This window comes from Centroberyx affinis, unplaced genomic scaffold (assembly GCF_046629955.1).
Source record: "Centroberyx affinis isolate AG114_WGS23_722 - 3 ecotype Tasmania unplaced genomic scaffold, CSIRO-AGI_Caff_v1 ptg001294l_1, whole genome shotgun sequence".
In the NCBI taxonomy this organism is placed as follows: Eukaryota; Metazoa; Chordata; class Actinopteri; order Beryciformes; family Berycidae; genus Centroberyx; species Centroberyx affinis.
This window is the reverse complement of record NW_027279800.1, coordinates 34,026-58,926: the sequence shown is the minus strand read 5'-3', so window position 1 is coordinate 58,926 and position 24,901 is coordinate 34,026. Positions and strand designations below refer to the sequence as shown.

Here is a 24,901-nt window from a genome sequence, read left to right as displayed (position 1 = left end):
AGTCACCACCTTGCACCTTTGCCGTTTCCAAATGAAAACGCTAAAAAAAAGAGAACGAAAATAATCGCTGTATATATAAAATGTCCTGATACTTGTGTTTTTCCAAAATGTCATATGGATTGATTCAACACCGGCATTACAATCAGCGGTGTAGAACCAGGTGTTAAAACGCATGCGGCAGCCCTCCGGGCCATAAAGAAATTGGACAAGGCACCAGGAAATTGTGTCTCCTCCAGAAACAAGTGTTTTGTGATTGTTTACCCCATGTCTTTAAATTGCATTTCTTCCTTTTTAATTTCAGCACCTCGCCTATGAGATTGAGGGAGGGAGAGAGAGAGAGAGGGAAGGGGATGGAGGAGGGATAGGGAAACCTTTCCCCCTGTTTTTTTTTCTTTTTTTTTTTTCTATCCCTCCTTCCTCCCCAGTATTAACCCTGTCTGATGTGATTCCTGTCGAATGCAAATGTCACGACCCGATACGGTCAGCCCACGGGGCACTTTGACTACACGCTCCACACCCAAATTAAAATATGAAGCTGAATGGTGTGTGTGTGTGTGTGTTTATGAATGTGTGTGTGTGCCTGTGCAAATTTTGCATGCGTGTGTTGGGGTGTGTGGGACGGGTATGTCTGTATGTGTGTGTGTGTGTGAGTGCTACTGACTGATCTTGACATACTTGCAATTACAAAGGCGGTAAGCGAAAACATGATTGCTGCGCGGAAAGTGAGAAATCAAGTGTGAGAAACAAAGTACAGCTTCCACACACACACACACACACACACAGTGCCGGTGTTCATACGACATGCTCCGATATGAACATGTGGTCCAATCAATAGATTTATGAAGCAAACACTGCGGTGGAAACTGCTGCGCACGCACAATGCAGCTGATAAGTAATAGAGTAAATCACTGTGGCGTAGATGAATGATCCGTTTTGTTTTCTCCACATTCTATTCACGTCATTCTTGTCTTGCAAAAACCTTGTATCTCCACAAAGTATAGAGGTTATGATTTCCATTTTCTATACTGAACTACAGTGCACACTACATCAGTGGTTCTCAACGTGGGGTCCGGGGACCACCAGGGGTCCTTGAGGGCATTCCAGAGGGTCCCCAGCAAATTGATGAATTGTTAAACTTCATTATTTTGTCATTTTAGAATGACTATTTTGATCATAGTTTCACTGTTATCAGTACAGATAGTCATGGAATTCTGGACAAAATCATATCTGACAATAAAAATATTCTCAGATTTGGGTCCGAGAGACAAAATCTCATCAAATGGGGGTCTGTGGCCCTAATGTGGACTAAATTAGGGGTCCTTGATATGAAAAAGGTTGAGAACCACTGCACTACATTACATACTGCAACTATGGACTGCCCAATATAATTTTATGTTTATGAGACAATCAAGTTATCAGACCATGAATCAAACCCATTCAAAACCATTTCAAAAATCAGTCTGATTTTTAAATGAACTATCTGAGATACTGTAGGAGGTTAGTTGACAGTAGCAGTTTGCTCCAGTTAAATGAGAAATGGTTCTGCCTTGTAATGTCGGCTTTTTCCCTATGTGTGTTCTCCTCTTTGTTGTCCTAACTGAATCTGTTAAGGCTGTCATTCACCTGGTGTCTTTTTGGGAAATATGTCAGGATAATCTTCCTGTCACCAGAAATTAAATTGGCAGTTTCTTTAGCAATGTTGCTCTACAGCATTATCTAAAAAGTTGCCTGGTGTATCACAACATGTGGTTTTGTGGTATAGGGCACTTTTGATGATTCCTTTGTGCAGACTGAAAACTAAGGATTGAGTGTTCTCCATCAGGGTGATGAGGCCTTGGAATGACCTGACTGAGACAGTTGGGTTGGGCATGTTTGTGCCTTTAAACCATTTAAACTGACTTGCTTTTATCTAATGTTGTGATGGAGCTGCTCTGGATTTGTCAAATTAGGTTATGTCTTTTGCATTTAATTTGTTGTTTTTTAATGGGTTTCCTTTTTCTGAAACTGCTTTTCCTATTTTCTGTCTTCTACTGATGTTAAACAATGAAACGGCATTTTGAGAGCATCTTGCTTCCTTATATTGAGGGATTTCCTGTTGAAACAGGGACATAACGGGGAGAGGGATCATTCGTAACAGTAAAACAATGGAATATCAGTTAAGGAGAGAAAGGTAGTTTTATTTGATGGGAGGGGCGGAGGGGTGGGATTGTTTAAAAAATCTGAGATCGTTTTATTGGTTGGAATTTTTATTTACACTTCCTGGTACATGATGAGGTAACAATGTACTGTTTTCAAGGAAGTAAAAGTAATGGGATTCTGATGTATAAAATATACATGTATATATATATATAAATATTTTTCAATTTAATTTAATTTAAACATTTTTCAATTCATTGTGACTTTAAATCTGTGTTATGTATTTTGTAACTTTGATTGTGAAAATAAAAAAAATATATAAATTGTTGGTGATTCATGTGTCATTTCTTGCTGTTCTGTATCATAATCTGTTCCGTATTCTTAATTAAATTCCCTTGAAAAAATCCCTTGAAAGCCTTTGAATTTGTGCCAGATCATCAATTTAAATTCTTATTTATTATTCTGTCAGGTATTTCTGGCTGTACTGTCTGATTATACCACTAGAGGGAAGCATGTACCCAGTTATAAAGAACTAGTCAATGAACCCAAGCAACAACTCTAAATGGCAAAAACGGCCAATGATGAATGACAAGTAATAAGATAAAAACTATTAGGCCTATCATCTATCAACACATTAAATAATCTGAATTAAAAGAAGAATTTAAAATGGGATCACATTGTAAACTACTTAACTGATCTCCCATAGCTTTAAAACAATTTTGCTGAAGGGTTTCTATATTTTCAAAACAGGCCATTGTATAGATAGATAGATAGATAGATAGATAGATAGATAGATAGATAGATAGATATTCTCTCTGTCATCTATAAATATTATAATGATGTCATCTCTGGCTGTTGTGAGTCATTTCACAGCTCTATATAAGAGTGCTGAATCTCTTTAAAGCGGCCATGCTGCAGAACCAGTGACTGAACCTGGAACATAACGCCCACTCAGGCACATGCTCACTCACACACACACACACACACACACACACACACCCCACTGAGGACCTTACAATCCACTCAGCTGAGTATTTTCATATCACCGTCCAATAATAAACTACACCTACTCACGCGACTCCCACTCTTCTGCTAAGTGGAGAACCGGGCACGAATTCTACCCCACTAATAGTAATAACCTTTCCTTTTTTTGAAGGAGAGTAAGCAGCACAGCCTCCTCATTAGCAGCCTCTATCTATTTATCTATCTATCTATCTATCTATCTATCTATCTATCTATCTATCTATCTACAATCTGTAATGATAATAATGAATAGGGTTATTTGCATTGGGGGATAGAGGAACAGGAGTGGGAAAGAGAGAGAGATAGGCCTGTACTAAGATTTGCATACTGTTTTGCCCTATGGAACATATTGATTCATCAACAATTTATACAGTGTATACAGTTATTTATCGCTGCAGTCACTCTCAGGAAAAAGGAATTTGCATGCAGAGATATCATTCATTGTCTTTACCCACTTATTCCTATTTCGGGTCATGGGGCAGCTGGAGCCTATCCCAGCATGCATTGGGTAGAAGGCAGGAAACACCCTGGACAGGTCTAACACAGACTCACTCACACTCTCATTCATATCTGTGAGCAATTCGGAGTCTCCAATCCATATCTACAGTAGAGGTGGCCAAATGTTTAGGGGCCAAAAGCCAAAAATAATCCTTCTGTACAATAATGACATTCATTGAAGTGCAGTGTGTAATAAATAGCAACGTAGGTTTATCACAATACCAATTACTATAATGTGCAACCTCCCACCAACAACTAAATGAAAGCATATAATACAGCCACAAGCTGCCATCAGCATGGTCAGGGCCAATAGACAAAACACAAACTGATGTCTGAGATATCGCAATTTTCTTGCCAATTTGTCCTCACAGCAACATTATAGATATAGACACATGTGATCTGATATCTCAAATATGTATGTGAAGTCTGGTTGTGATTGCGCCAGCTTTAAAAAAAGCACAAAAAAAAAAAACGTGTTATTAAAAGATCGGCTTGATGGTGGCACTATGGAGCAAAGGAATGTGTGCCACACTTTGGGGCCATCCCAAACATTTAGCTTGAGCAGGTTTGGTTGCGTTAGCTTTAAGCATAATAAAAATGATGCCTATGCCTCCCGTCCTGTTTGCATGTCTTCGCTGTGAAATTCATTTGTGCCCCACAGGCAAACAATTTGGATTTTCAAACTCTGTGTAATAGCTATAATCTAGGAAGTTAAAATATGCTGCATGCAAAATTTCATGGAGATTTGATCAACCTTGTGGGAGAAAAAGAGCAAAAAATAGGTTTTGCATAAAATTCAAAATAGTGGAAAAACTATCCTGGCGGAAATGAAAAACAGTAGCCTGTAGGCAATGGATTTGACTTGAGTCAAGGAATCTGAGCACAAAACGTAAAGTTGCTTGTTATAGCACCACCGTCTGGCTGATCGGCGTACTTTTTCTTGGTTGAGTAGTGGGGGAGATTTGAAACTTATCCACCAAATTTGGTTGCTCTGGAATTTCCGGTCTCTGAGGTACAGTAATGCACTCTAATGAGATTCTTCAGTCACATTCACGAATGCATACATATGAACCTCTGACTCTCTCTCTGAACCACACACAGCAGACACACACACACACACAATCTGCATCCGTTGAACACACGCACCATTGGTCCATCAGAATATTGATGGAAATATTGATGCTTCCAATCCATAAGCCTAGATGGAGCTAAGTAATGAAACATAGCCTAGTGCAGTGCCATTTTAACCTTCAACACAAAGAGACAGTGAGCTGAAGGTTTGTCTACAAACTGATATCTCCATTCATTTTTTAATTCTGTTTAGTCTGATCCAATGCTTTTTTAATAAAATAAAACCGTGGGAACTCTCTCTCTCTCTCTCTCTCTCTCTCTCTCTCTCTCTCTCTCTCTCTCTCTCTCTCTCTCTCTCTCTCTCTCTCTCTCTCTCTCTCTCTCTCTCTCTCTCTCTCTCTCTTTCTCTCAGACACACACAAACACACACACATACACACACACAAAGACATCTTTCAGGTTGGGTGTGTGTGGAGTAGCAACAGCAGCAGCAGCAGCAACGTGTGCTGCCTTCAGGTGGTTTTAGGAAGTTCCTGCTTTCAATTTCAGAAGTCGCAATTGCTTTCAGTTGAAAACAAGGACCATGTAGTAACATAAAGTACTTGTTGGTGTCTGTTGATTTATTTTAGAAATCTAGGGTCACTGAGCTACTTGGTGCTGAACGGGCACAATAAAGAGGAGAAAATGGGAATTAGGCATGTTTGATGTTTTAATTAATTTGTCAAAAGTTGTTGTAGAATGGTTACATCTTTGTTGCAATGGATAAATAAAAGTGTGTGACAAGAGAAATTTAAACAGAGAGTGAAAATAGAAACATACAAATTAGTTAGTAGTTACATAGAATACCAAGCAGTAACATATCATGATAAAATATATCACTTTCACCATTGATTTTGGACGCCTGCCCCCTTAATGTCACATCTGGGAAATTTGGCTATGGCAAATTCATGCTGTTGTATTAACAATGCTGGGTCTTTCTTATCTGCCAAAGACTGTCTATAGTCATAACAACATCAAGGTTCCGGAAGAGTTTTGACCGTTAATTTATAGTAGGCTACCCAGATTTCAAAATAGCTGGGTTCCATATGGTTCCACCCATTCAATCAATTAGGGAATTTACGGTGTAAGAGTAATGGATAGGTAAATTGGATTTGCGTTTTGAAATTTGAGAAAAACAAGAAAAAAATCATGGGTACAAGACTGTGTAGGCCTACATGATGACCTTAGCTTGGTAAAGGACTAGCCTACAATTTCCATAGTGCTTTACGCCACAGCGTAGAGTAGTTTGTGGACAGAGCTGGAAAAAAACTTATTTTCCAGCACAGAGGCTGAAACATTTGCAATCACTGATGATAGCTATCACATAATGGAGCCTTAATGCTTCATCCCATAGAAGATAATGAGCCCATAGATAGGCTGTAATCAACAAGAGAATGAAGTTGGACAGGTGGCTAGCATGGGGAAATTCACTGTACCACGTGACAGCTCTATATAGTTTAATATGTAACAGTCAGTAGCAGAAAACTGGCCCACCTTCAGTGCTGCAAAAGTGGGCGTTACCACTCACATTATTTGCTCTGCCAATGCAAGCCTCAGTCACACAGACAGCATAAGCATAACAATGCATGAGGTGGCGTTAAATGTCGTTACTATAGTGCTAAATCTGGAAGTACCTGAAAAAGGACCCCTGAAATTAAATTGATATAGAAGGGTTTCGAAGTTTTGGTTGCAAATGGCATTTTGCAATACATTAAAGTTTCACAAATTGATGCCCCTGTAACAATACTTTTGGTTTGTGTGTAATGTGGCCCAAATAAACCTTGAGAAAGACAGCTCTCGCAACTTTTCCATCAGTGCTATTGCAAACCCATCTAGTGTGCAATTTTTTTCTTTTACTTTCAAAATCTTTTCAAATCTCCCGTTGACGTCCGTCTGTGGTACCTGGAAATTGGAGCAGAGTGAGAGCTCTTTGCTTTTTCCCCAAGGGGGGTCCCGCTGTCAGATGTGCCGTCTTCTCGGAATCACTATATGTCCGACAGCACTTGAAGGCAGCAACACCACTCGTGCTAGGGCACGAAGGATGGACTCGGCGCATGCGCCTAGCCAGAGGAGGGGGAACCGTGGCTCTGTTAGCATCCCGAGCTAACGGACTAGTGTGGCAGCTGTACTGCGCACTGTAGGCAGAAAGCTATCGGTGACTTCAAATATCCCCGGCTAATCCTTCAGCTATCCCTCCACGGTCTCCCGGAAAGGAAGATAACGTTAATAACCTGCACCGCCACCGGAATTAGCCAGCGTGCAAGACAGATAAAGAAAACTGCGTTGCGTGTGAACATTCTTCCTTTCCTTTCCCTTCCTTTTCTTTCCTTGCAGGCAGGATTTCTCTGTTTGCTGTTTTCAGTACCAGCGTTGTTTTGCGTCCTCGACTAGTTCTTGTGAGGATGAGGTTGCCGACTAGCAGACATTGCGTGGTGGAAGGAGATGGGAAGAAGATGGACCAGGCTCCCCCGTTCAGAAACCCTTTTGTGCACGTCTTGAAATTCACCCCTCTGGAAAAGGCAAAGGTAACGTTATGCCTTGAGCCAGTCAAATGTTTTATTATTTTACAAATGGCATGCCGGTTTTATTGTTCGTGGAACATGGGAAATTTCGGTGCTTAATGCTCAGTTGAGAGCCTGTCACCGTAATTTAACTTGGCCATTTTTCTTGCTTGCATGTCAGCCAGCTGAGCTAATGTTAGCTAGCTAGCCACACACATACATGTTGCTCTCTTCCTCTTCTGTCTTGCAGCCGTGCTCTGATGCTGCTGGCAAGTCTTGAAAGTCTGTTCAATTATTGTTTACCCAGCTGCAGTATCAGCGTCTGTTTGGTTAACTGGTTGTGCTCCCACATGAACAGATGCAACATGGAAATCAGTGCGCCTCTCTGGAATCCGCTAACCATCTAGTGAGATGAAATTCAGTTAGATGGGCATGGCTGCGATTGTTGGGCCTAGCTTGTTGCTTACTAGCCTAGCTACCAAACACAAGGATGTGGTTTCTCAGCTGACTTCTAGGTTTCTGCGGGGGTACAATTCCCATTCATTTCCAGCACGGTCCTGTTTTCCAGCTTCCCTCCCATTATTCCCTGCTTTGTTATGTAGTTGCGATCACAGCCTTGTTGCATCCTACTCAACCAACACGTGTGGATGTGGAGGAGACGGGGGGTGGGGGGTGGTGAAGGGATGGAAGACTGACGGTCATGTTCAACATTTTTCCATTTACAACTTACACATATCTTCCCCAGCTGTTAAAAGTTCACACGTTCTGGCCAAAGGCGCTCCAAACGGACCAGCCACTTGATTGCATTATACAATTGAAATCACAAAAGCAGCTATCCATGCCATGCTAGCCGTCCGTCATTGCATTTGATAATCAGATTTAGAGCTTTCGGGCTTGTCTGTAAGGTGTTAACTTGCCGGCTACAGCGAGCCTGCAACCACCTGTTTTTCATTTGAGCTTCATTGCTCGAAAACTCCGAGGCTTTTGGGAAACAGCCCGCAAGGAAATGACAAGACAGGCGTTAACGAGGCTGACTAAATAGGCTACACAATCTGATTGGTGTTGCTCTTGTGACTCAGTTGATATCCTGTCTTTCATGCAAATATTGCAGCATGTGTGATGTTATCAGGTGCCATGTGAAACATTCACTCTCTCTCTTGCCCACTAGTGCGCATCGGGTCACTGTGTTATTGCAAGCTGTGATGATTTTAGAAGTGCATGTTAACCTCATATTTCCTCTGAGAAGCTTGAATCATTTGAGAAATTTGCATGTGCATCCAGCCGAAGTTATGAGTTAAATCTACTTCAACCATTTCCGTAGAGTGAGTACATTTAACTCCCGGTTCAATGAAACATACAATTGTACTTTAGCCACATGAGGATCCAGAACAGGAGAGCCATTTTAGGTCCACACCCATAGGTAAAGAAACACTACTATATTTCAGTAGCAGATTTCAGTCAAATGGGAGAGCAGTGGTTTTATGAATGGCTCTGGTCTGGCAGAGCAGGTGTAACAGAGTATCTTGTTACCAGGGATAATAGTGACCTGGGGAGGTTCACACCCCTCTGCATCCTCGCAGCTCTTTTGACTGAGGCTGAGAATGAGGCTGAGAAACAGGTAGAATGTCAGGCGGATCACAGCCAGGGGAATGACTCGCTTGCCTAGTTTCTACTACAAGACTAAAAACGTGGTGTCAAGGGGTGTATTAATTAGTTAAGTCACTCATTATCTTCAACAGCTACTTGGAGTGAAAAGCTTAGCTTATTTATTCAGACTGGCTACAAAGCATGCTGCTGTGAAGCTCGCTCACTTTTTGATTACATGTCCGCAAGAATAAAAAGGTTGACCCCAGTTTGATCTTGACTACAAGGTCAAAAACTGCAGGCCAAGGCTTACACATTATTTGACTTCCTCATTTTCCCCTAAAATAGCATTTCTGTTTGTCGTGTGGTTAGCCGTGGAGTTGATTTGTCAGCAGGGCTGTGGTGTCATGTACATATACTGTGCTTTTACTCAAAAGTGTTAACAAAGCAAAGAAACCACAAAAGAGAAGCTCTCTAGACCATTTTTTCTTACACATTGGGGTCGTGAACCAAAGGTCATGGGATAATTGAAATGGGTTCCTTAATTATTCTGTTGTAGCTGGAATCAACAGTTGTCAGCATGTTATGTTGACCTAGCTTCCACACCTACAGCAACATGAGGAAGACTGAATGAAACACTGAGGACTAGGATAACAGTCTAAAAAGTGGAAAATTTCTCTATAATGATTTGCCCACAAAATCAATTTTGGATTTCAAGGAGAGAAAAAAATGTGTGTGCCCCTTAGGGTACTGTGCTACTATGCCCCTGCTGGTTATATGTGTAGGTTACAGGCTAAATTTGTAGGTTAATAGGCTATAGCTGAATTGGCAGGGAGACAACTTGGCATTGTTTCACCAGCGCAACAATTTCTGCAGTGGACCATAGCATAGAGCAATTATTTGCAAGCACTGGATTGGGACACAAAGGTAGGCCACAGAAAGATAAGAGTCTCCCCAAAGTGCATCGGATGAATTGGTATCTATAGCTTCTGGCTGTGTTATGTGTCTAAAGCCCTCCAGAGTCCCTGCTAGGAGGGATTCTAGAATTTGATAGAAACAGGATAAGTTTTGTTAACCTAAGCCATGAGAGTACACTACATTTTAGATCACAAAGCTGTCGCCTGTAAATGTAGGCTAGAGGCTCAGACGCTAATAGGCTGTAGCTGAATAGAAGCTATCCTGTTGGTGCTGAACCGAATGGGTGCTCTCTCCCACTATTCTATGCAGTAGACTATAGAATAGAGTGGAACTTTGGATGGACATTTTACTGTGGTCCAGGGTAGGGCTGGGCGATATGGACCAAAAATCATATCTCTGTATTTTTAGGCTGAATGGCGATACACGATATATATCTCGGTATTTTCTACGAAGTAGGCTAAATGTTCAGTTGTAAGTCAAAGCCACATGTGAGATGTCACAAGCACTTTCATTAAAACAAGACTGTGATCAAAATAAAATGCAAAGACAGGGTTTCCTTCCCTGTTTTAGAACAGTCTGGTAAGTTCAGAAAATTACATCACTTTATTGTAATGCAGCCTTTAAAACCAGGAAAAGACAACACTTATGCCATATCACGATATTACGATATCCAAAATCTAAGACGATATCTAGTCTCATATCACGATATCGATATAATATTGATATATCGCCCAGCCCTAGTCCAGGGCACACCTGACTTCAGTACCCACAAACTGAAAGGGAGGCATAGGGGATAATAGGGAGATGTCTGCCCAATAGCCCCATTAGGCCACTGTCCAAAATATCTGTTTCAGATACTGAATAGTAGCCTATACAATAATGCAGGAGCCTAACCTTTGAATCCACATGAAGATGCTCTTGTAGTTTTGCACCTTGATAAGCTAATTAATTGGTCTAAACAATTGGCATAGCGCTAATATGGGAACATATTGCAGTGTTTTTATTAATGATTTAGTGGATTAAGGGACATTCCAGCCTTAATCAATTCAATGAGCTGAGCAGTAAGACCCTAAAAGTTGGTAAGGTATCACTAGCCAAGCTGCTAATGTTGAGGCTAATTTCATTCCTGGTTCAGCATTTGGAAAACCACATTTTCATTCCTATGCGGTTTACAGGGGAAACCCAGCAATGGGCCTGTTAATCTGGGTTGATCCTCCCAAAGCAGCAATGAGTCAATGAGGAGTTTATTCCCTGCATACTGTATAGATCAACGTTTCTTAAACTGTGGATTGGCGCCCAAAATGAGTCATGAGCGTGTTTCTCACTGGTCCCATCATGTTCACAGCACAGGATTGATGTGAACGCGATTTCCTGAACTTCAGGCCCCAGGTTAAAAAAAAAAAAAAAGGTTTAATGACCCCTGTTATAGTAATAGAGTCCATGAGCAATTTATATTACTGCCTGTCATTCACCCCAACACAAGGTAGACCTGTGGGTGTGTGTTACTATACTGTGGTGAGGCTGAAAAAGTTTCCAGCATAGACTTGTCTATTCTTTTTTACTGTATTTTGTTCTGTTTTGATTCTGTTCACATTCATTTGAATAACTCAGAAACTCTAAATATTTGGAATACAAAATTTGTGTGTTTTTAATGTGCAGTCATGCCATTGGCTAATGGTGTGTATGTATTGTGCTGTTGTTTTTAGTTTCTGCTGCAAGAGGAATTTCCCTAGAAGGGACAATAAAGAGAACTGACCTGAAGTGATACTCCATAACTCACTGTTCTGTGTGATAGCCCACAATGTTTTACGACCAGACTTGTGGGAAGAGTTGTCTGCGGGCCTAGACCATTTTGCAATGGTTTTGAAGGATCCAGGTAGTCTGCTTGAGGTGTGCATGACTCTGCAAACCATTTGCTTGAACCGTCTCAGAAGGGGAAACGGCTGACAGCACTGTTTTAACAGGACAGTTTTGTAGTTAACATTTTTATGTTAACAACGATACAACAAACTGGGCAAAATGTATACATGTGGCCCGAAATGCATCCATAATTAAGGTTGGATAAGTAAGATGAGGCCATTCTGTGGCTTCAGGCTACCATAACTCAGTTTCTCAAGAATAAAGTAGGATAAAAGCATGGTGGCCCACCAGTTTTGTAAAGCATCCTGATTCCTGACTAAAGTCCCTTGGTTTGAAAATGCATTCAGAGTTCTGCAGGTTAGTTTGTTGGTAATAGTCAGCTACCACTGGTAATACTTTCACCACTGATTTCTCATTTTCAGCCCCAGCGGTTCTGATACAAAGAAGCCCTGGTCCATTTTTTTACATAATTTACAGTAATGCTACAATGTAGGCCATGAGGTGACAGCCACGATACAGTTCTTAATTCGCATCAGTCCACACGTACTGTATGTTTTTGTTTTTCCATTTGCTTTTAAGACTAAATTGAACAAGCTTTCTGCCCTCACATGAATTGTGGGACGCCTTTCGGTCCATTGCCTGAATTCACTCAACTCCTAAAACTAACCTCTATGCCTTTGTAACAGTGCCTCTGTTTTAATTTCAAGTGACATTCATGCATTCTCATGCATTGGGCCTGAATGAATATTTTAACAAATGCATAATACAGTGGTTCTCCAACTTTTCCAGCCAGCCCCATTTTATCATAGGAAAAAATACAGTGCATTCTGGGTTGTTTGTCCTGTCTTGTGTAAAACCTTATATCCCATATTTCTTTTCATATATTTATATTAGTTTAATTTACTATTTTAATGGAAGTAACAAAGCAAAATAAAATGCAGTGGCTTGGAGAAATATGTATACTAAACATTTACTATAATCAATTTCCTTCTCAGAGGATGCAGGGAAAGTAAACAGTTGGAAAATTGTTTAATAAAAAAAATAAACGTATCCCTGTGATGACAGTGGTAGGGCGAGTGTCTAAAGTTATTTACACTATGAAAAAAGACAAACAGAACAATCCAGACTGTTTAATTTTGCTCCATCATCCTGTTTAACTTTTGTTGTTTTTCTCATGCAGGGCAGTCTCCAAAATGAGGCTCCTTTTGTTTTGAGGCTACTAAGCAAGATTTAAACATAGTAAACTGTCAGACAAGAGCTCTCTCTAGATAAATAGAGGGAATTCAAAGATAGAGCACACATGCTCCCCAGTAGTGATTGCTAACAAGACAAATATTGACTTAAGATAAGCGCTGATATCAGGGAGTCATAAAAAGCTGTAAAGATAAACAGTCACCATTTGACTTAAACAACGTAGTGCCAGAGTATGTCTGAGGCCTTATATATAGTATCTTATATACACACATACATACACACACAGTAAAGATGTACTGTATAAATGTACTGTATATATATATATTCTTCATTCTATTATATATATGTATGTGTGTAATTTCATTATGGTGAATGAGAAGTAGGCTATTTGCTGGCACCCTGCACAATTTGCTTCTTGTGGATTATTGAAGCATTGATTCATTCATTCACTCATTCAGTTTTATTACCCCACATGGGAAATTTGTGCCAGTTACCATGAAGGAATATATGAATTCATCTCCTGCTCCCCATATGGTGGGATGACAGTTGATGCTGCTGTCCATTTGCCATCATTTATTCACTCACTTATTAACTCTTGGCATGTTCATTCCTCACGTTTTCTTCTCATCCGTATAGTTTTCTTTTACTCTGTCCTTTTCGCTATCCATTCACTGTTCCGCTCTGTGTTCAAGTAGTTTACTGTCTCTGATCTGTCTCTACTCGTTGAGGTAGCCATTTATTCTATCCTCCACTCCTAGGTAGTGTTGATGAAGCCAAGTTGTTTCCATACCGTCGCTTCATTGTCTTATTCTGGTTTCGTTTCTCAGCTTTGACTTATTCAGGTTTCGTTTCTCAGCTTTGACTTTTTCACCCAGTCATCCTTTTAACTTTTCTTCTCTCCTTCCCCAATCGCATCGCCAGCAGTTCGCTCCGTCCGACCGCTCATCACAGCGCTTATCAAAATTCTATCCTTTCACTCACTACTCCCACAGATAGCGCCGATGATGCTCCTGCTGTTCCCCGGTTTGTCTGTTCTTCGTGCTCACGATTTCTCTGTGACCCTCGTTATGAGACTTTTTCATCTTCGCAAATTTAGACTGTGCTGTCCCGAGCTCATAGGCAAAACATGTACTCAACAGTTTGCTGGATTTGTCCCTTTTTAACATTTTCCATCTCTCTTTTCCATCGTCTCTTACAGATAGCGTTAATGACAGTCACACTATTCCCCATTCGTCTGTTCCTCGCCGCATTCATGATGCTGCTGGCCTGGCCCTTTGCCTTCCTGGCCTCAGTGGGACGCTCCGAGACCACCGTCGAACCCCAGTGCCTCTGGAGGAGGTGGGTGCCCCAGTGTGTATGCATGTGTGCTCTTATTTGTCTCACAATACTTCAGAGAAGTGGTGTGTTGTGGGACTTTTTTGGGAGAGCTTCTTAGATTGTGTATAACCGCTTCAAATATGACCCATCTAGAGCATTAGAATCTGTGTTTAATTGTGATGTTCTTTAAAGCCTCAACTGTATTGTCTTGCATTTGAATGAATCTGAATATTTTTGTATTTTTAATTTTTCCCTGGTGTCATCAGGATTAGCTATTACTATCTCTGGAGTAGTTTTTAGTTTAGTTTATTACTTTATTTGACAGGGACAGTGCATATTAATAACATTTCTGAAAATATGCCAGAGTTAGCCAAAAAGGCAAATTTTCATCTGTAGTCCCCGGGCAGGCAATAGTTGAAAGCACAAACGTTAAGAATAAAAACATCACAATCAACGATAAAAACAGTGAAAAATATGCAGATATAAACAGAGCCTGCACTACATAGAGACAAGAAAGACAGCTCTTACAAGACACAAAATCAACAATAGCATGACAACAATCAACAAATCAACAAATAGCATGACGACACAATGTTAGTCCTGGTGAAGTGTGGATATTATGTACAGAGCCTATGATAAGCAAGAGCAGCTCTTACACATCGTGGATTACACGGTTAACTAATACAATATCAAAGTATTGAGACATTGAGGGAGCATATCAAAATTATATCATAATTTTGATGTGTTTTTCTAGTGTGAGAAGTAAAAACGTTCTTAGCCGGATTGTGAAGCACTGCAGCAAGGTTATAGGAGTCAGTCAGGCTGGTCTGCCCGAATTATTCAGGAGACAAGCCCTGCAGAAAGCCCATGCCATCCTTCTTGATGTTGACCACCCACTACACTCAGAGTTCCAGACTCTCCTCTCAGGTTCCCGTTTCAAGATACCGAGGATTAAAACAAACAGACACAAGCACTCATTTGTTCCAACAGCTATTAGCTTGTTAAATAGATAGACACTTGCACTTTGCTGTAGTAATACGTTATTGTAATGCACTTTAATTTACCCTAGACTACAACCCACTGCGATGTGTGTTTGATTCTTCTGGTTATTTTTCTATTGAGGAAAACTGCAAGTGGAGCCTCACTTTAAAGTACTTCAAAGTACTTTACTGTAAAGTCCACTGAAACTGATTCTTCCACGACAAAAGAAAGAGCTTTTTACTTTTTTGCTTTGTAATTCAAAGTACCCAGCTCCATGAGTTGGTGTCCAGTCTGATCAGATTCTGGTCAGAAAAAGAGCAAACAAAGAGGAAACTGGACCAGTGGTAGAGCAGACAGGCAAAGATAAAAAAAAAAAAAAAGGCTTATCACTGGATGAGAAATGCTAGGACCAGAAACTTTTTGGGGCACTGGCTCAATTGGGCCACTTCTTGACGAATTGGTCACCCCAAGTCAATGTCTCACTGGCCCCGGGTCATTTGACAATCCTTATTGTTGAACCTTGGAATACTTTGTGAAACTGTATTTTGAGATTTTTGGTTCATATCATCTCAGATTCTTCATCTTCATGTGACTCACTCTTGAGTTCAGTTGTTAGGCTGTCTCCATCTTGTACTCCATACGTCCTCTCACTCACTCGCTGTGGGCGTAATAATCTGTCCAAGAAAGTCCCACAGCAGCTACAGGTCTCCCCCTCCTCCTTGAATACTTTTTTCAAAAGAAAGACTAAAATACCACCTGAAAGGTTAATGAACAAGCAAGTGACTAATGTTGTATTTTTATAGGAGGCTTGGGTATTGACGACGCTTGTAATCTTTTCATGTGTGGGTAGTTCGGAGGGAGACACTCATAGCTGGAGAGAGAGAGGTGTGTAGAGATAAGAGGAGGTTAGAAAGGAAGAGCTTTAAGTGAAGGTCAGGGTGAGACAAATGGGGATGGAAAAAGACAGGTGGGCGAATGGAGAGAGAGAGAGAGAGAGAAGTGGGTAGCAACCAAGTCATCATTTATGTCCAAATTGTTTAGGATGTCTACTTGCGTCCCATTTCGGTTGAGTGTGCAAACCACACTCATCAATCAACCAGTTTAGTTTTTCAGATGCTATCAGTGGACAACCAGGCATGCTGGGAAATGGGGATGCCACAGATTCAGCCAGGTTTTGAACTTGTGGAGTGAAAAGGATACGGCTCTTTCATTAGCTTAGCGTAAACCCCCAGAGTGACGCACTACAAAGACTGAATTTACACAAGAACAGAAGATCTGATTTGTAACTCTTATCTGCACAGATCTGATCAACTAATGGGGAAAAATGGGGAAAATTCCCATGGATTGTACCCTGTTAATACAATAATGTTAAGGTCAGATCTTTCCCATGAATACAAATCTTGTATTTCCTCTTAAATACAAGATTTCTTTGTTTGCTCAAAAATGTTGTTGACTGAAAACTGGTTTTCTGTACCTAATAGCATTTTGTTAGAACAAGAAAGAAATGAATAAAAATGGATAATGTTGATGATACATAATGAATAGATTAGGTATATAGCCAGTTAGGGGTTTAACAAAAATTGTGACAAAATTTGGCAATACAAAAATCTGACAATACGCATTGTGTAGTTGAAAAAATGTTTGTGATTTTCACTGCGGTTTAATGAAAATCATATTCAGAACTCACTACTGTGCAGACAAAGTAGGCGATAAGATCAGGTAAAACTGTCCATCAAGTTTTAAATGTTGTGCTGGGTCTTAATAAGGTCTTAAAAAATTTTCTAGTAAATTTTCTAGTAAATTTCCCCGGCTGCACAGATGTGTACTTTACTGTTTGTTTGCTGTTACTCTTCAGGCTTATTTGGGGATGAAATTGGTCTTCAATTTTATTTGAACTGGAATTCGCAACGTCTTTAAAAAGTTTTCAGTTTAACTCACAGAAACCTGTAATCATCCCAATTATGGTGTGCACATTTGTTTTTGTTTTTCCTCAGTAATACAAGTCTAATAATTGTCAAAATACTATTGATAATGTTGAACGTGAACCCAGTATCATGTAGAGAACGAACCGTACAAAGTAAAGAGGCAAAGTTTTCAGTGTCAGTTCCTCATCTGGTTGATGGATATCGATAGCTTTGACAGCAAATTATACATAATCAAGAGACTAAACCTAGATCTACTTCACTGACTGTCATTGGAAACATAGGTGAATTCCTTCCCTTTAAGCTTAGAGGAAAGTTATATGATATCTAGCAGGATATCAGAATACACTGGAGTTGAGTATAGCCTGTGTATAGATCCTTTTCCATTCCTAGAAATCCATGTGAATCAGGAGGGTGTAATTTAGAGTGCAGCGGTGCCCCTGCTGGGATATCAACTAGGCCAGTTTCCAACACAAGAGGAAGACTGGACAAGCCGGGCTTACGCCTACAGGGGGTGGACAAAAGAACACAAATGGCTAATGTATACATTCCAAGTACCTAATAAAGAGTAGAGCCACCCATTGCCTTTAGCAAAGCTTCAATCAATCCTCCTTAGAATACTGTCTCGAACTGTGTGTAGTGGGATATTGGACCATTCTTCAAGAAGGATAGCCTCCAGTTCTTTGAGGGTTGAAGAAGGTGGAAAAATACTTCAAACTCTGTACTCCAGAACTTCCCACAAACGTACATGTTTAGATCTGGTAGCTGGGGAGGCCTTGGCTTGTGTTTGACTTAATCCTGGTGTTCAGGAAGCCTCTCTTGAATTTGTTTAGCAGTGTGTATGGGGTTGTTGTCATCTTGGAATATGGGGACATCATAGGGAACAGTGTTTTTGCCACTGGTCCTGTAAAATGGCCTCAGTTGCAGCCATTTTTTTCTCATTGCTGATGCAGTTTGTCCATGTTTGGCATATGTAGTCGTTGTGATTTTCTAGATTGTTTGCCTTTCCACATTAAATGGCCACCTAGAATTCAGCTGCTGACTATTTGGCCTGTTAGTTTCCTCATGTTGCTTTGAAACTGACTCCTACTGCTGATGGGCATTCAACTTAATTTGACTTAGTCATGTTGTGTTTTCGTTGTTTTGTCCACTCTGTATATCTATTAATTAGATTATTTAAAGTTTTATTGTAAGCTCCAAGCTCTTGAATGGCCTCACAATTATTCCCTCATACTGTGCCACAAACATTCAGCAACTTGATACAACATGCAGCCCTGCCTCTTCCTTTCTCACACTGCCACAGAACAGTGTGTGTGTGAGTGTGAGTGTGTGCATGTGTCATCTAGTTCACCCTAGAGCTAAATCAGGGTTTTTCCTGGTTTAAAATGGGTCTTTGGTTCGGTTCCCCTGTCATAAGGGTCAGATGACATCATATGCTAATTTGCGTATTAATGGCCTTAGCTGTACCAGTTCCAGGTTGTCTGCAAGTTTCATAAAGGTAAATCTAAAACTTTCCAATACCTTTCAGTGCTACTTATAATGAAATATAAGACCAATGTCACCACTGAAACCAACATGGAAAAAAATGTCCTATCAGAGTCTGCATGACTGGGTTTAAGATTGTGATTTAAGTTTATGATTTAAGATTGAATTGAAATTGTATTCAATTACTTTTTAGGCCTTATAGGTAATCAAAATAAAGACATTGGGGTTAAAAAATAACACTGGAAAGGCCAGACTTTTGAAATTCCTTCGCCAGCCAATTCCTTCTCCTTGGAAAGCCTGTCCTTTTATTCTTCCCACCAACAGTAAGCACACACACTCTTCTGTTAAGTGGTTCCTTAGCACAGTTTGTGTGTAAAAAGTCTGTTCAAACTTCAATGACCAGTAGCTGTCAATACCCTTGTTTGTGCTGCCAATTATTTTCAATGGAATTTTGATGGCACTCTCCTGATCAGTGGGAAAAATCTAGGTACCTACAGCCTGTAGCCAAATATTCTGGCATAAATGGGTGTATTTGGTAGGAGAAAGTTTCAAAAACTGTATTTACTTTCTAAGTTGTTTTTAGAATTTTGAAAACGCAGGCTTTTTAATGCCCAATTATTTGGGGAAAAGTCATGGAAGGATGAGACCAGAGCATTTCCAATGTTTGAGAAATAAAAATGTATAATCTGATTGTCCAGCTTATTCAACCCAAGTCCTTTAAACACCCTGAATTTGTTGCTAAATGCTTTGGAAGTCAACACACTAGCATTTTTCCCCATGGTCTGAAAAAATAGCTTGATTTGCCGCTAGGTGTGGAAAATAATATCGGTAATGGCAAGACCTGTAGGAAAGCAATTTCCTGCAAGAGAGGCAACACATCGAACATAATGAAGGACTTGCTTCATCTTGGTGTAATGTGAATGGATGTTGTGTATGTCGTGTCTGAATCTGAAACAGTATGCTCATACATGTGTATATATTCAACCAGGACACACCTTTCTTTGCTTAATATTGTTTGATAATAATATGAATACTAGTTAATTATGATTAATTGTCATGCTCATCAAAAAACCGAGCCATAATCTAAAAGTTGCACATGAATTGATAATCCGATTAAGCAAAACCTGTGCCCCCTGTTCTTAAACGTGGCTGCTCTTTTATGTTTTATGGAAAACTGGTGTTGCAATTATTTTGTCCAGTGAGTGTATATCAGTGTCAAGAGTAGATAAGGAGGCAAATTGAAATCTTATTTATTAAACCCAAACAATTCCCAACGCTACTAATGTGAAATAAGCCTTTCTATGCTTTTCTGGGCCTCCTCACTTCGGGCAAAATGCTGCTGTCAGATGGAAAGCTTCTAACTCCATAAAGAAAGCTTAGTGCAAATGAGAACACATTTGTTTTCCAACTGGCACATGTGTTTTTGAAATATTATAATGTGTTTGGAATGGTTTTCATGGTTCCAATGGTCGTGACATTTACTCATCCCACAGAGGAATTGAGAAAACAAAATGCCAAAATTGGAGCTGCAAGGTTATTTTTTTTTTTTAGTGGCTATAGCCTGTAAGGTTAATTGAATGGGGATCTGTGGCGGAGTGAGCTGTGGTTCTCGGTAGCCTTCAGTTGTCATAAATTATCGCGCACGTACACACAATCACACACACACCTACATTCACAAACATACACTGATGTCACTGACACCCAATGATCCTGATCCGCTATGGTTCCAGGGATCTGTCATAAATTGTCTTCCCCATTAGCCAGCCTCAGCTGGTAGAGAGGGGGAATCAATACTGTAAGTGCGTGTGTGTGTGTGTGTGTTCCCTTTGGTGTTGTCTCTAACATTGAATTATCAGTGTTATGGTCTCTTTCTTTCTCTCTCCCATCACCTCTAACTCACCCTCATTCCTCTCTGTCCCTCCCTCTTTTTGTTTCATCTCTCGCCCATGTATCTCAACCTTCCCTCCTTTTATTAACACGCCCTGATGTAAATATTTCTTACTCCATTGTGTCACCCTGATATATTTGAGATGCATAATGTAACATATTGTAATAATTGTCAATTGCATAAGCAGCAAATAAACACTGGAATACTGTTGTCTGTATAGGCCTGATACTAGATAGAGATGCACTTAAGCCTCTTATTTGTTTCCATTACTGATTCCATGTACTAAACTGTGTCAGCCGGTACAGACTACTGATATGATTCATGACTTTGACTGCATAGACTTGGATATTGACTTAGACCATTGGTTTGGGGTCATTGGACAAAAATAATTGAGATGTCACCCACTTTTCTCCATTAGAGAGATATACAGTTCTTCTATATCTGAAAAAGGCAAAAAAAAAAAAAGAAGTCTCACTGAATTGCTGATGTCAGATATATCAGGACTTGGTTTATTCCTATCTACAATTGAACTGAAAAGTCCCTCCCACCCACTCGCACCTTCTCCTTTTGCAGACTGGTGGACGTGGTTCTGAGGACCATCATGCGGGTCATGTGGTTCGCCGGAGGCTTCCATTGGATGACGGTGAAAGGTCGAAGGGCGCTGCCCGCAGAGGCGCCCATCCTCACCCTGGCACCCCACTCGTCTTACTTTGACGCCATCCCAGTCACCATGACAATGGCCTCTATTGTCATGAAGGCAGAGAGCAAGGATATACCCCTCTGGGGCAGTAAGTAACAAACACACACACGCACACAAACACTCACACACAAAGGTATGTTGACCGTGACCTGTATTGTGAGGGAGGGAACGGGCAATCTGATACCTTCAGTCTTGAAATCTCTGTGATCTGATCCACAAAGGCCTTGGACAGGAGCATCGAGCATCTATAGATACACAGGCAGCAGTTGTCATCCAAAGATAGTGCCTCTGATATGTTGATGCCAAGCATTGTTTTTATTTGCATGCCTAGGCTATAAGTGAAATATCACACCGACGCTCTATCAAATGGTGTTACTGGAAATAAAAGGTCACTTAAATGAGCTGAATGTCTATGGATTTGACATTATTTTACATTGTTCTGCAGTAAAATGAAAGGAATAAGGAGTCTCATATCACCAAATGGAATTGCATTTCTTAGTTTATTGTGAACTTATGTATTGCAGTCGCATCTTATTGTGGCACAAGTGTTGCACACAATCATTCTCTCTCCCTCTCACACAGCGGTGTGTACCGTCTTGCTGTGCGCTAACTAAGGACTATAGATCAATGCTGGTGTCAGGAGGGTCTGCTGCTGGGCCCTAATTGTATCATCACGGCTGATGGCTGAGGGAATGTGTGTGTTCTGTAGAGATCCAGTCTTCATTGGCTTACCTTGTTGGCTTCCTCCAAAGATATCCTGTCTCATTTACCAGAGATAGCCTCTCTCAAGATTTCATGTTTTGTTCTTTTTTTTAAAAAAAACCTTTCATATCAATCCCCCCCTCTAAGTCCAATTTTCTGTATTGTGACATTAATACTGTATAATCACCTGAATGCTTACTGCCAGTGGTAGAGCTGATCCCACCAAGCAGCAGGACCATTCAGATAACCTCAGTTAATTTCCATGCACCACCCCAAGGCCATATAAAGAGGATATGTTGGCCTTTCTTAATTGCAGTCAATACACGCAATGCTCTCTATTGGTCACAGGGCTAAAAAAACAGACATTTAAGTAGAGCCAACACACTGAGTTGTTCCAGCAGACCTTTATTGTCCAAATAGTCCTTGCTGTTCATAGTTGTAGGTGTAACTGCTTTGTCATGGGAGTCTGGAAGTGCTTTTAGTGTATTTTTATTCTCATTCTTTAATTGGTTGCTAGTGTAAGACCAGGTCACCAATACTGGTTGCCTACCCATACTGCTTACCTTGCTTGATTCAGCAAATACAGGCAGCACTTAATGAACTGTGCAGGTGTAGCTAACGGTTTGGGTAATGGGTTCTACTTTAGTAGGGCCTTTGTTAGTGTGTAGTTGGTATTTATTACTCCTCCGATCTTACAGCAGATCCTATTAACTAGTTGCCTATTCAGTTACCTGTCATGTCGCAGAGCCAGCCGTTTGTTCTACTGTCCCTGGCAGCAGGGCGTGAAAGGCCAAGGTGTGTGTTTTATTTTAGCCTTCCTCTCCCCTCCTCCTGCTCTGCCTGCCTACTGAGTCAGTCATTAGCCACTCTGTTACAGTAAGGCCAAGTGAGGCCCGTTGGCTATTTTGGCAAGTCATCATTATCAACAGCAAACAAGCGGCTAAAAAGTTGTTTTGAAGGAAGTTGAGGAACATAAATAGTGAATAAATCTAAACTTAAAATTTCATGATTAATGTGATGTTGTTGTGTGCTCTCCCTGTACACTGTGCTGTCCTGAAAATGTTATCAGTTAATGTTCTATTCACCTAAACTCTGACTAGTCCCGCTTGGCCCTGCAGTAGGAACCAGGCAATAGTGCCTGGCCGAGCCAGTGGAATCCAGAGTGGGCATTAAGTCCCCTGATCAGCCACAGTGACGTACACAGACTCTCTCTCAGGCTACTAGCTATAGCCCTAATCCCTTCCTGTTGGCAGACAGCACACGGTTGGAATCAATCCCTCCTTACTTCTCTCTGCCTCACTCTCTTCTTTCTTCACCTTAGAGGTTGGCATCGCTCTCCTTCTCTCTTTGCATCTCTCTGTTTCTCACTGTTTATTCTATATTTTGATAAGGATAGAATATAATGTCCAAGAAAAAATGCTTCCTGCATCTTCAAAGCTTCTGCAAACAAAACAGAGCATTTAAACCTGCTATTATTTTTTACCAGTGCAACACATCCATCCTTCTCCATCCATACTTCTCTCTACTTTTCCTCCTCCTGTATGTCAACTACACTTGACAGGTCAGGTCTTCAGTGTGTAGACCTCCATAATCTTATCTTTGCAGACTGTGCACACTATGTAGACATTATTAGGTGTGTTCCTCCTATCGTAATGCACTCACTTTGTACTCACTGCATTGCTCTCAATCTAACCATGAGGAGATTTTACAAGTAGGGTAGTTTTGAGTCAGCAGGGCTTTAGAGTCAATGCAACAATCAGAGACTGAGAGGCAGGGAGACGCGGACAAGGAAACTGAGAAAGACAGAGAAGGAAATAAACAGACAGTGAGACAGATGGATAAAGGGAGGTAAATAGGATGGTAGGATGGTCTTCCACTGACAGGACCTGTCAGGCTGTCACATTGTTCTTGTGAAAAATGGAAATGCTCTGTAAAGCGGTGAGAGGACAATTATGCCTATGATGATTTCAAAGACCTACAGATAGAAATCAAGCTACCGATTGCAGATCTCGAGTAAGCTGAATCAGCTGATGCCGATTTATGTAGCAATGTGGATTCAATCTCTTTAACTGTCAGCTAGAAGTTGTAGAATGTGACTATAACGGCAGAGCTCCACTACTTGCATCGTGTTGTGTTGCCATCAGTGTCTCGTAATTGTGACGCATTTGCCTCACAGAGCACATTCATCGTTGGTGCAGTGGAGAGGAGCAAAGGGGAACAGTCATTATACTAGTGCTATATTCATTGATATGGATACGCCTATAGCTTTGGTATTTTTTGCAAGTACTCAAGTGTTGCTAGTGGGGTGTGCTCTCGTTATTACACAAGTAGGTTATAATTATCTGTCATCTAGTCATAGTCATATATTTTAGGATTTAATTTGTGAGTAAACACATACACAAAATATTCAATATCAACTTTATATCCCTTTATTTCATTGATGTATAGTAAGATGAATGTGCGCGTCAACCATCGAGAATTGAAGCTCGGCAATTATTGGACGTTGCCATCGTAAAATGTATATCAAGCAAAATTGATTTTAGTTGGACATGCTTGCACCACTGTATCTTGGGCCTTGGTGACACAGAACCAAGGTAAACAACCGCTTAGGCTCTCTAAAGGCCGATTTCAACATAGCACATTTAATTAATCTGAAGGAATGAATTATTTTCACTATCAGAGGTTAGGCATTTCATAAATGCAACACACATGAGCCAGATTCCTGTGCACAAGTTTTATTGGTTAACACACGTACCTACCCTAGCAGATTCTCGGACGGGGCCTCTGTCCTTCACAGATCTACTTTGAACTCTCTTGGAGGAGTTGAGGAGGAAGTTTTATTTGGAATGCACCATGGGGGCAGGTTACGGCCCTTTGGTCATCTCAGTAAACTTAGGCAGGGATGTGATTCCAGTGTTAAAGCTTCATTCTGGATGTGTCAGAAACTGTTTATGTTACATAGTAGTAGAAGTAACACATTCTTGGTGACTCAAAACTGATTATTGATTTGTTTGACACCAAACATGACTGTGTTATGTACATTAAGAATGGAGATAATTGTATGACCATAAAAAAAAACCAT

General features: G+C 40.5%; 1 protein-coding gene across 1 annotated transcript in view; it reads left to right on the top strand.

Moving 5' to 3' along the window:
* Positions 1 to 7,169: 7,169 nt before the first annotated feature.
* The window catches only part of LOC139649158 (lysophosphatidylcholine acyltransferase 1-like), a 32,587-nt gene continuing 14,855 nt past the window's right edge, over positions 7,170 to 24,901 (top strand). Inside the window, exons 1-3 of the mRNA XM_071525487.1 lie at positions 7,170 to 7,292; positions 14,023 to 14,162; positions 20,991 to 21,205. Of these exons, the coding sequence (XP_071381588.1) occupies positions 7,170 to 7,292; positions 14,023 to 14,162; positions 20,991 to 21,205 (478 nt within the window). The remainder of the gene's footprint in view (positions 7,293 to 14,022; positions 14,163 to 20,990; positions 21,206 to 24,901) is intronic.